General features: G+C 35.6%; 1 protein-coding gene and 1 pseudogene across 1 annotated transcript; both read left to right on the top strand.

Annotated features, from left to right (window-relative positions):
• Positions 1-12,891, top strand: part of LOC135217615 (coronin-1C-A-like) — a 90,993-nt pseudogene that overhangs the window by 53,903 nt on the left and 24,199 nt on the right.
• LOC135217255 (uncharacterized) lies at positions 759-1,947 on the top strand. The gene is made up of 2 exons (XM_064252984.1): positions 759-906; positions 953-1,947. The coding sequence occupies exons 1-2, from the start codon at positions 759-761 to the stop codon at positions 1,945-1,947; spliced, it is 1,143 nt and encodes a 380-aa protein (XP_064109054.1).

The following is a 12,891-nucleotide window of genomic DNA, read 5'->3' as shown; positions in this document are numbered from 1 at the left end:
TACGGCTGCCAAATTAGCTTGCACTATTCCATCAACAATGACACATGCCCCAGTATGACATTGGATAACCTCAATTAAGCCTCTTACATATGAAGACTGGCATATAGATTGGACAAAAGCAAAGTTAATTCATGGCTGTCATCATATAAAAAAGGAAGAGCTAAAGAAGGGTTACTGACAAGACTACATTAGGCCATACCCCCTGATCCCAACTCCTTGATGAAGTGGGGGGCTTAGGAATCCACTGCAGAGAGAGTATGCTCTCTTAAACCTACTCTCCCTGCTGTGGTTTTAACTAAACATTGGGACCTTTAACTCCTTTACTCCTCCTCCTATAAATTTACCCCCTTCCCTTCTTCTTCTTTCATTGATCTTGGCATGTTATTGGATTACTGAATTGACTGCTCTTCTAACTAGATGGAGGGTGGAATTGGGCGGCTGCCACTCCACCGTAAAACCTAGAGTACCCGCGGACGTGGTTTGAGCGAGGGGAAAAATTTTATGTCATGCCATACCCACAGTGCTGGGTCCGATCTCGACAGACTGACGACCCTTAAAGCACCGTGGGTGTGGCGTATATCCAGGTGAGGGTCCCAGGGCAGTTACCTCTGTGGGTGACAGTTTTGCTCCTCCCCCAGTTGGGCCTCCTTGGTGAGAGGGACCCAAGCCTGGACGAAATTAATTATCCTCGTTGTATGGCAAACCATATAAACCTCCCCCAAACACCGATGACAACCTCTTGCTCGGAAAAGGACAATATGGTACAGCCTCTTGGAAAGGGATCTAGTTTGGTAACAATGGCCCCTTATACTCCTTCTAACCCAAACCAGTATAGTCTTGGGTTAAGGAGGAAAAGTCTAAACAAGAAAAAGAATAGGAAGCTTAGGTCAATTGAAGTAATGCCAGGTATGTTTCAGCCTGCTGCATATGATAAATTAACTTTTGTCTTTAGAAGAAGGCAATATAGAAGATTCAGATATTCTTGAAATATATAGAGAAATAATTACATGTTTAGGCAGAAAGCCAAAAATTTCCTCCTTGGGCAAAGGCCATTTATTGATAGAGGTACAGTCACCATCTGAAAGCAGCAAGTTAAAAGAAATTGAAACAATTAGTGGTAACAAGATTAAATGTGAGCCTCATAAAACTTATAACCAGAGCAGAGGTGTCATCTTCTCTAAAGCTCTAATGAAATTTTCTGAGGACAAATTATTAAAAAAGTTTGTTAAAGATCAAAATGTTACAGAAGTCAAGAGAATAATGAAAAAAGAACATGGAGTACTCTGTCCACAACCTTTATTAATATTAACATTTGATTCCTTGAAACTCCCAGAGATACTTTCAGTGGCTTGGTATCAATTTAAAGTTAGGCCTTATATCCCTTCACCCAGGCAATGTTTTCACTGCCAAATGTATGGCCATGTAAATACATCTTGCCGTAGAAAAGCCAAGGGTGAGGTTGAAATATGTGTAAACTGTGGACAGGAGTCACATGGACCATGTAGCAATGCTCCTAAATGTGTGAACTGTGGAGGAGAACATCCAGCGTCAGATAAAAAATGCGAGAGATATCTCTTTGAAAAAGAAATAATGGCTGTCAAGACCAAGGAACGTATTAGTTTCTTTGAAGCAAAACAGAAGGTAGCAAGCAGCTTTAACCCAGGAATTTGCACCTTTGCTGCAGTCACCAAAAGAAGAGAAATGGAAAAAAATTCATTAAATAATAACTCAAATCCTAGAATTCAATTGAACAAGAGATCTCGAAGTGATGACTGTATTATACTTCCTGATAGTAAAAACCGAAACTCTAGAGGAGACAGCTTTAAGACCCATCTCAGATCCATTGAGTTCTCAAGAGGAACAAAGTTCTTCCACCCTAGATGGACCTTTGACTCCATCTCCAACATCGTCAGAACTGCCAATGGCAGCCTTACCATATACCTCTGAGGAGCTATTAGCCACTCCATTACTTCTTTCCTGGAGACTCCTATAAAAACATACCACCAAAGAAACAGAGGAGCTAGCAGCTCTCTCTCTGGAGCCCCACCCCATTAAAAGCCCGCACCTAAGACAGAGGAGCCAGCAGCTCCTCCTTCAAATTCCTGCAGCCCATCTGTCACTTTAAAGAACGGGTGGGCACCACCCCTTAAAATCAGCATATATGGGAAAGGACTTGTCAACAAAAGATGAGTCTCCACCAGTTCTCTCCCCCACTGAAAAAATTGGGAGATTCCAAGAAATCATCCCAATCTCTGGACAAAATATCCCCAAAATTAATTCAAAGACACCTCAATGTTAGAGGACCCAAAAGATAAAGTTTCATCCATCATTCAATGTAATTGTCAAGGACTTAGAAGTAAATGGGAAGAATTAAAAGTACTAATTCATGACTTTAATCCAATTTTGTGTTGCACTTCCAACGAAGCTATGTTGGGCAATCATAACATTCCCTGTCCAAAGGAATTTTCTCCATACCATTCAGAAAATACTCCAAATAACAAAAGCCAAAGCCATGGGGGTGCACTACTTATGATCCGCAATGACATCCCACATACCAGCTTTCAAATACAAACCAACTTAGAAGCAGTAGCTATACAAGTACTATTTTTAGAATGAAAATACACCATATGCTGTGTGTATTTACCACCTGGTATTGCCTTTCCTAGTGAAGACTTTACTTCACTGGTTAACCAGCTACCTACACCATATCTAATATTAGGTGATATGAATGCTTGAGACCCCATGTGGGGTGATATAGTCAGCAACCAGAGAGCAAACCATCTAACTTCAATAATTAATAACTTAAATGTAGGGATATTAAATACTGGAGAACCAACCCATTTCCACATACAAACTGGAACCATATCGGTAATTGATTTATGAATATGCAGTGAAGATTCAATTATTGACTAGTTGGGAGGTAATGGATGATCGTCATACCAGTGACCACTTCCCAATTATTATTAGTATTGCCCAAAGTCCTCCAATATCTAGACTGCCAAAATGGAATATAGGAAAAGCCAAATGGCATACTTTTACTGAAAAAAGCTATTGATGCTACTGCAGAAGAATTCCCAATAATAGATGATGCTATTGAAATGATTAATACTACGTTATTTGTAGCAGGCCTCCAATCAATCCCAAGAACGTCTGGTAATTTTGTACGCAAACCTGTTCCATGGTGGGACAGAGAATGCCGTAAGACACACACAGCACTGAGAGTTGCCAAAACATGCTATAAAAGGCATAAATGTGATCACTACAAAGTACAGTATCTTAAGGCAAGATCCCAGTTTAGGCTCAAAATTAAACAATCCAGAAAAAGCTGTTGGACAATATTCATTCATTCAATAAATGCCAAAACTCCACTTACTTTAGTATGGAAGAAAGTAAGGAAAATGCAGGTAAATACATCCCATCAAAACCACCAACATTAAAAATCAATGATACCAAGGTTGCTGATCCTCAGATTGTTGCAGATAAGCTAGCCAGTTATTTTGCAGAGGTTTCAAAGAAATGTGATGATAAATCTTATGCAGAATACCGACAGAGGGAGAAACAAAAAAGGATAGATTTCACACCTACGAAAGAGGAATCTTATAACATACCATTTACAGGCGGCCCTCGGTTAGCGGCAGGGGTTCCGTTCCTGGCCGCCGATGCCAAGCGATTTTCGGCGCTAAGCGATTTTAAAGCCTACGTCCACCGCACACCTTTTTTCGAAACTCTAGACCAGTCAAAGGCGCCGTAATCCCACAACGGCGCAATAAGTAAAATTATATTTATGCAGTATAGTACTATAGAATTTATTGTACAGTACGTTTGGGTGTCTAGAGTATATAAAAAGATATAATAAAGTTTATACAGTGTACAGGTAGCTGTAGTGTTCAGGTTACGATCATTAGTCTTACGATAGTCCGATTTTATGAGAGATCAAATTACAATGGCCTAACTTTATCCATCTTTTAGTTACATAAGTTCAATAACAGCAAAAGAGAATGATGAAAGTGTGGTTTTAACATTATACTCGTTGCGTGAACGTGTACAGCCATGAACAACCAAATGAGAAACAACTTTTTTTTTTCTAAGTACAACCGAACTGGATGACATCCGTTTGGCTTGTATTTCAATCATCGTACTACAGTACAAATTACCGTAGTTGTTATAAATGGCGTTATGTATAGAATAGAACTGAGATATCTTAATGTAATAACTTTATTCGCTATAGATCAGAGATCAATATAGATTAAAGATCAATCGGGAAATATACTGTTAATTTAACCTAGTTATAACTGAAGCTGAGAAAACTGTTCAAGCTGCTAATGAATATTATCGTACATCGGCAACAAGGATAAAACTGCAGTAAACGTATGCCATCAAACACAACCGTAGATAAAATTGGGATAAGATAATTTTAATCAAAACTACTGTGCTGGAAAGAACACATTTTACTGTTGGTTTCACATCGATATAAGATAAATAACGTAAAGTTCGTATTACGATGATATAAAGGATTATTGCGAACGAAATCACGTAATTTTTTACGCAATAAACATGCCACCAACGTAATCTGTTAACGAAAAAAAAAGTAGTTCACATTCACAACGAGACATATTCAATAAATATTTCCACCTAAAAACACACTGTATAAGGAAAAGTAACTTTGTCTCATATAAGTCAAGTATCTAGATATTCGTTTATGCTAACGCTCAGAATTGCGTTATGGTGAAACAAACTCGCATTCATCAGCTGATTTCAAACCACAACATTGGCCGCTCCGTGGAATACTGGCTTAAATTTGCCGTAGTATTTTAAAATAGAATAATATGAGAATACATACAATATTCTTGTATACAATGAAATAATGTATAACTTTTTAAAGGATTTATGGAAGAGATACATAATTAATAAAATAACACAATGCATTTTTCGGAACTGGCGGACAAGAACGAACATGAAAAAACATCCCCTGACAACGTGGAGCGTAGTTACAAAGGCTGCCTTAATTTCTATCTTATTTCTGTACAAAAATGAAAATACCTTTACGTAATATATTTTCATACTTATTTTAAACATAAAAGCATAAACATTTAAAAAATCGACACATCGATCGCTAAATTTGCACTCTTTTTTTTTTTTTTTTTTTTTTTTTTTTTTTTTTGTTTTTTTTTTTTTTTTTTTTTTTTTTTTTTTTTTTTAACTATATTTTCGGAAGAGCGGCAGACGGCGGCATACAAGAACGAACTTGAAAAAAACATCGTAGTCGATAACTTGAAGGGCAGTTTCAAAAGCTACCTTTTTATCATATTTCTGCACAGAAATAAAAATACCATATTAGTAATACATTTTCATACACATTTTAAACATAAAAGCATAAACATTTATGAAATCGACACATCGATCGCTAATTTGTACTTTTTTAAAATCTATATTTTCGGAAGAGTGGCAGGCGGTGGCTCACAAGAAAGAACATGAAAAAACATCGTACGTATTTGATAACGTGAAGGGCAGTTTCAAAAGCTGCCTTTGTATCATATTTCTGTACAGAAATAAAAATACCTTTCACGTAATACATTTTCATACACATTTTAAACAAAAGCATGAACATTTATAAATCGACACATCCATAGCTAAATTTGCACTTATGTAACTCGATATTTTCGGCATAGAACAGAGTCAGAGGCATATATTTTACCCTAATACCTACGTAATAACTCTCCATGAAATGTGTTAATATAATTTGCATAACCTTTATGGTCTGAATGGCATTTTTACAAATGTATGAACTCGTTAGGCAACGGCGCTAGCGGCGCTCGCTGTTAACTGAAAATTGTGCCGTAAAGATACCTTTAAAATGCCTTATTTTTTTAATGAATATTTTTGACGACCGCCGTAAAACCGATTCGTCGTTGAGTGATTGCGCTGTTAACCGCGGGACGCCTGTACAATGAAAGAGTTTGAATCTGCTCTGAAAAATTCTAGAGACAGCTCCTGGTCCCGATGATGTCCCATATGCTATGATAAGACACACTCCAGAATGTACTAAGTTATTTATCCTTAGTATAATAAATAGAATTTTTAGAGAACACCTATTTCCCTTAGTGTGGGAATTAACAAGGATTCTACCATTTGCCAAGCCGGGAAAAGATAGCCTGTTAACAAGCTATCGACCTATTGTTTTAACATCATGTCTCTGTAAATTTATGGAAAAAATGGTCAATACTCGATTAGTGTGGTATTTGGAACGCAATAATCTCCTCTCCAGAGCCCAATGTGGTTTTAGAAATATGCACTCTACTACAGATGTTTTAATAAGAATGGAAAACTCTATTTGTGAAGCTTTTGCAAATAAGCAGCATCATATTACAGTCTCTCTTGATTTGGAAAAAGCTTATGATACTATGTGGAGGCAGGGAATTTTACAAGATTTGTACGATTGTGATTTGAGAGGAGAACTACCACTTTTTATTAAATCCTTTTTAAAATCTCTAAGATTTATGGTGCAAGTTGGAGCAACAATGTCGGTTGTTCATTACCAAGGAGTGCCTCAAGGTAGTGTCTTGAGTGTCACCCTATTTGCATTAGCAATTAATGGCATTGCAAAGATAATTTCTAAAGATATTTTTTATACACTGTTTGTGGATGACTTCTCCTTGTCATTTGCATCCTCAAAGATGTCAGTAGCAGAGCGACAATTACAACTCAGTATTAACAAAGTTGTCACATGGGCTGAGAAAAGAGGGTTCCAATTTTCCATCACCAAAACTGTAATAGTACACTTTTGCCGCCTAAGAGGAGCCCATCCCGATCCTGATTTATTTATAAATGGACAACGAATCCCTTGTAAGACTGAAACCAAATTTCATGGATTAATATTTAACAACAAGCTTAATTGGTCTTCCCATATATCTTCCTTGAAAACAAAATGTGTAAAGGCACTAGATCTATTAAGAGTATTATCTCATACTTCATGGGGTGCTGACTGAACACAGCTCCTCAGATTATACAAAGCTATTATTTTACCAACGTTAGCTTATGGTTGTGAAGTGTTCACATCTGCCCCTCTGTATAAATTAAAAGCTCTTTACTCTGTTCGTCATACAGGCATTCGGATTTCTACAGGAGCTTTTAGATCCTCTCCCATTGAAAGTATGTTAGTGGATGCTGGAGAGCTTCCTCTGGATCTCTATTTCCAGACTTTGCTGGTGCGAAGTTGGATTAGGTTCCAGAGACTTCCAAATTCTTTGGCTTGCTTTGCAGTCGGAAATGAAAGATATTTTCCTTATTTTAGAGACCATTCAAAAATACCACACCCATTTGCCTTCAGAGTACGGGAGATCATGACCAATTTAAACATAACCATTACTCGTGTTCTGTCTTTCAAGTTTTCAGCAATCCCACCTTGGAAGCTACCTTATATTACATATTGTAACTACTTTAATTGATCCAAGAAGAATATATCAGATGGAGTGATGAGACTTACTTTTTTAGAGCATGCATCTCAGCATGAAAGTGATATATACTGATGGTTCCAAATCTGATGCTGGTGTTGGCTGGCTATGGAGCAGTTTTTCCAAATTTTGAACTCTGCAGATCATTACCAAATTGTTGCTCCATTTTTACAGCTGAGTTATATGCCATTTTAGTTTCAATTAACCCTTAAACACCGAGTGGACGTATTTTACGTTGACATTTTTTGTCTCTTGGGTGCCGACTGGACGTATTTTACGTCGACATACAAAAGTTTTTTTTAAAATTCGCTGAAAAATACTTATAGGCTTACCAGCTGAAAACTCTTGAATCACGCGCCTTGGGGGATGCTGGGAGTTCACGGATCAAGGTGTTGTTTTGTTTACAATCGTTACGCAGGCGCGCAAGCGTGAATTTTTTTCTTGACGCACTAAAAAGTATCGGTGTCACGTCTCGAAAATTATTTCGTCACTTTGACATAATTTTTGTACCATTTTAAATTAGCCGTTACATGAAGTATTATATATGAAAATGTGCGCATTTTTATGTAGAATACAACCAAAAAATATTCATGATTGTAGCTTTTATCAGTTTTGAGATATTTTTACGTAAATAATGATAAGTGCCAAAATTTCAACCTTCGGTCAACTTTGACTCTACCAAAATGGTCGAAAAACGCAATTGTAAGCTAAAACTCTTATATTTTAGTAATATTCAATCATTTACCTTCATTTTACAACAAATTGGAAGTCTCTAGCACAATATTTCGATTTATGGTGAATTTATGAAACAACTTTTTCCTTACGTCCGCGCGGTAACTCTTCCGAAAAAAATCATACATGTGATTGTGGTAATGTTTGCACCATTTTCAAATTAGCCATTACATAAAGTTTTATATATGGAAATGTGCGCAATTTCATGCACAATACAACTAAAAACAACCCATGGTTGTAGCTTTTATCAGTTTTGAAATATTTTCATATAAAAAATGATAAGTGACAAATTTTCAACCTTCGGTCAACTTTGACTCTACCAAAATGGTCGAAAAGCGCAATTGTAAGCTAAAACTCTTATATTCTAGTAATATTCAATCATTTACCTTCATTTTGCAACAAATTGGAAGTCCCTAGCACAATATTTCGATTTATGGTGAATTTATGAAAAAAATAACATTTTCTTAACGTCCGCGCTGTAACTCTTCCGAAAAAATCACACGTGCGATTGTGGTAATGTTTGCACCATTTTAAATTAGCCGTTACATAAAGTTTTATATAAGAAAATGTGCGCAATTTCATGTAGAATACAACCAAAAATAATTGAAGGTTGTAGCTTTTCTCATTTTTGAAATATTTGCATATAAATAACGATAAATAGAAAAAAAAACCACGTTTCGTCAACTTTGACTCTACTGAAATGGTCGAAAAACGCAATTGTAAGCTAAAACTCGTACATTCTAGTAATATTCAGTCATTTATCTTCATCTTGAAACAAATTCGAAGTCTCTAGCACAATATTTAGATTTATGGTGAATTTAAAACAAAAATTTCCCTCCCTCCGCGCGCGGATTCTCCGCCACAAATCTCCTAAATGCGTACGTCGTATTCTCGGAATATTTGCTCCGTTTCATATTAGGCATTTCATAGAGTTTTATATGTGAAAATGTGCGCAATTCCATGTACAATAGCACGAAAAATATTTGAAGGTTGTAGCTTTTCTAATTTCTGAAATAATTGCATATAGAAAAAATATATTAAAAAATTCGACATTTGGCCAAATTTAACTCGTCAGATATGGTCAACAACTGCAATTGTAGGCTAATACTCTTACAGTATAGTAATATTCAATCATTTGTCTTCATTTTGAAAGAAATTGGAAGTCTCTAGGACAATATTTAGATTTATGGTGAATTTTTGAAAAAAATATTAGTTTACGTCCGCGTGTTACGAATTCATGCATTATTTTGTGATAATATTTTCTCTGTGTTGCTTTTATCGTTTTACAATGTGTTATATACCAAAATGATCGCAATTTAGTGTACATGACAACGAAAAAAAATTAACTCTTTACCTTTAACCATTTTGCGCATAGTTTGATTTTAATACAATTATATATGAAATTTCGTTTTCGCGCTATCATATATCGCATTATTTATATATGATAATGATAATTTTTTTTCATTTCTGATGGTTGCATACTAAACTTCAGACAATGACAAAAAAAGGAGCCAAAAATGAACTCTTAATCTTGAAAACTAAGCGCGCTGTGATTTTTTGAAAAAAATATTTTTTCCGCTTCGGCGCTCACTCCGAGACCGCCTCGGCACACGGAAGACGATTTTTAATATACCCCTTTGGCGTTTAAGGGTTAAGAAAATTTTACTTTGTGAAGATAACAGTTTTACTATTTTCACAGATTCTCTAAGTGCGATTCAAGCCATGAATTTTTATTCAAAACATCCTCTAATTTTAGAGATTTTAGAATGGTTGTTTTTAGTTAACCAAAAAAGGAAAACTGTAAACTTCTGTTGGGTACCAGCACACACAGGAGTAGCTGGAAACGAAAAGCTGATAAGCTAGCGAAAAGGGCAATTCATGATGGTCCACAAAGAAATATTGCATTACCATTTAGAGATTTTTTCCCTTACATAAAAAAAAAAAGCCTGAGAGAAATTGCAAAATATACGGGAAAATTTAGTAGAAAGCAATCAAAATATGTTGGAAATTACGAGATCAGCAATTCCTTTTAATTACAGCAAAATGTCGAGGATTCCTTTGCCGCTTAAGAATTGGCCACACACACCTAACACATGGTTATTTAATGGCTTGACATCCCCAGCCATTCTGTGATGAGTGCCTAGTTCCTCTGACTGTGCGACACTTGCTGGTCGAGTGTCCCAGTCTTCAGGACATAATAGAGCGTTTCATAGAGTGCCGTAATGAGGAAGGTGAATACCTTCTCTCCAGGGTACTTTGAAGGAATATTATTAGTTAGGTGAGTGGTATTTTTAGGTTTGTGGAGGAAGCAGGCTTCCTACAAAAGTTATAACTTTTTATAGTAAAGTATAAATGATATCATACTTGAAACTTGAGTGTATATAAGAACAATTTTTTTTCTTTTTTACTTATTATTTATTTAATTTTTAATTACACAATGGCATATTTCTGGCGTCGATGACTTAATTTGTTGGGACGCCGTGGTACTTTTTTGCATCAATCAATCAATATAGGCCATACTAGATTTTCATATGGTCATTTGATGTCAAATCCACATCCAGACCCAATGAAATGTAGTACGTGCCAGACACCAATGACTGTCCTACACTTGTTAGTCGATTGTCCAATATGGAACCATCAAAGAAACTTATATTTACTTAAACATGATATTAAAAGGCATTCTTGGTGAAGGCAAGATTTTGTATTTGATAGGATTGTCATGTTCCTAAGTAAAACCGGTTTCCTAAATAAAGTCTTAAATTTTTTTTCGGATTAATTCGTGAAAACTAGCCTGAGAAGAGCCGTTATTAGGCTCAGATGTCTGCATAAACCAATCCTTTATAATAATAATAATAATGCCAGGAGAATGGAGTACGTAGTACAGTAGTGATCCAGCCACTACCAAGGACTGCCTTAATTTTTCCTGCACTTGTGTTTTAACCAGGTACAGTGGTACCTTGAGATACAAAATTAATCCGTTCCGAGGCAGCCTTCGTATAATGAGTTTTTCGTATCTTGGAACACATTTTACATGTAAAATGGCTAATCCGTTCCAAGGCCTCCAAAAACACACCATTAAATTTCATAATAAAGCTAAATTGACCTATAAACAATGAAATACTACAACAATTTGGACCATTCAATACCTAAATTAAGAATTAAAATCCAAAACCTGTAAATAAAGTGTATATTAGTGTACAAGAAATATTATTACTGTAACGTAAAATGTGGAAGCTTACCTTTCGAGTGAGGCTATCTCCGAAAGTGGCGGCAGAGGAGGAGGAGGACAAATGGCAGATAACGTACGTACGTACACTTAACTTTACAAAAACATAAAAAATTTAAGGAAAACTATCAAACTAAAATTTACGAAACACATTAACCCTTAAACGCCGACTGGACGTATTTTACGTCGACATTTTTTGTCTCTCGGGTGCCGACTGGACGTATTTTACGTCGACATACAAAAGTTTTTTTAAAAATTCGCGGAAAAATACTTTTAGGCCTACCAGCCGAAAACTCTTCAATCACGCGCCTTGGGGGATGCTGGGAGTTCACGGATCAAGGTGTTGTTTTGTTTACAATCGTTACGCAGGCGCGCAAGCGTGAATTTCTTTCTTGCCGCACTAAAAAGTATCTGTGACACATCTCTGAAATTATTTCGTCACTTTGACATAATTTTTGTACCAAATTATTTCGTCACTTTGACATAATTTTTGTACCATTTTAAATTAGCCGTTACATAGAGTATTATATATGAAAATGTGCGCATTTTTATGTAGAATACAACAAAAAAATACTCATGATTGTAGCTTTTATCAATTTTAAGATATTTTCATATAAATAACGATAAGTGCCAAAATTTCAACCTTCGGTCAACTTTGACTCTACCGAAATGGTCGAAAAACGCAATTGTAAGCTAAAACTCTTATATTTTAGTAATATTCAATCATTTAACTTAATTTTGCAACTAATTGGAAGTCTCTAGCACAATATTTCGATTTATGGTGAATTTATGAAAAAAATAACATTTTCTTTACGTCCGCGCGGTAACTCTTCCGAAAAAATCATACGTGCGATTGTGGTATGTTTGCACCATTTTAAATTAGCCGTTACATAACTTTTTATATATGAAAATGTGCGCAATTTCATGTATAATACAACAATAAATAGTTGAAGGTTGTAGCTATTCTCATTTTCGAAATATTTGCATATAAATCACGATAAATATAAAAAAAACCACGTTCGGTCAAATTTGACTCTACCGAAATGGTCGAAAAACGCAATTGTAAAATAAAATTCTTACAGTCTAGTAATATTCAGTCATTTATCTTCATCGTGAAACAAATTCGAAGTCTCTAGCACAATATTTAAATTTATGGTGAATTTTAAAAAAAACTTTCCTTCCTCCCGCGCGCGGATTCTCCGCCACAAATCTCCGAAATGCGTAAGTCCCATTCTCGGAATATTTGCTCCGTTTCATATTAGGCATTTCATAGAGTTTTATATATGAAAATGTGCGCAATTTCATGTAGAATAAAACGAAAAATATTTGAAAGTTGTAGCTTTTCTTATTTCCGAAATAATTGCATATAAAAAATCTATATATAAAAAATTCGACATTCGGTCAACTTTAGCTCGTCAGATATGGTCGAAAACTGCATTTGTAAGCTAATATTCTTACAGTATAGTAATATTCAATCATTTG

Source organism: Macrobrachium nipponense, chromosome 7 (assembly GCF_015104395.2).
Source record: "Macrobrachium nipponense isolate FS-2020 chromosome 7, ASM1510439v2, whole genome shotgun sequence".
Taxonomy (NCBI): Eukaryota; Metazoa; Arthropoda; class Malacostraca; order Decapoda; family Palaemonidae; genus Macrobrachium; species Macrobrachium nipponense.
Note: the sequence above shows the minus strand (reverse complement) of the source record. Positions and strands in the feature narration are given on the sequence as shown.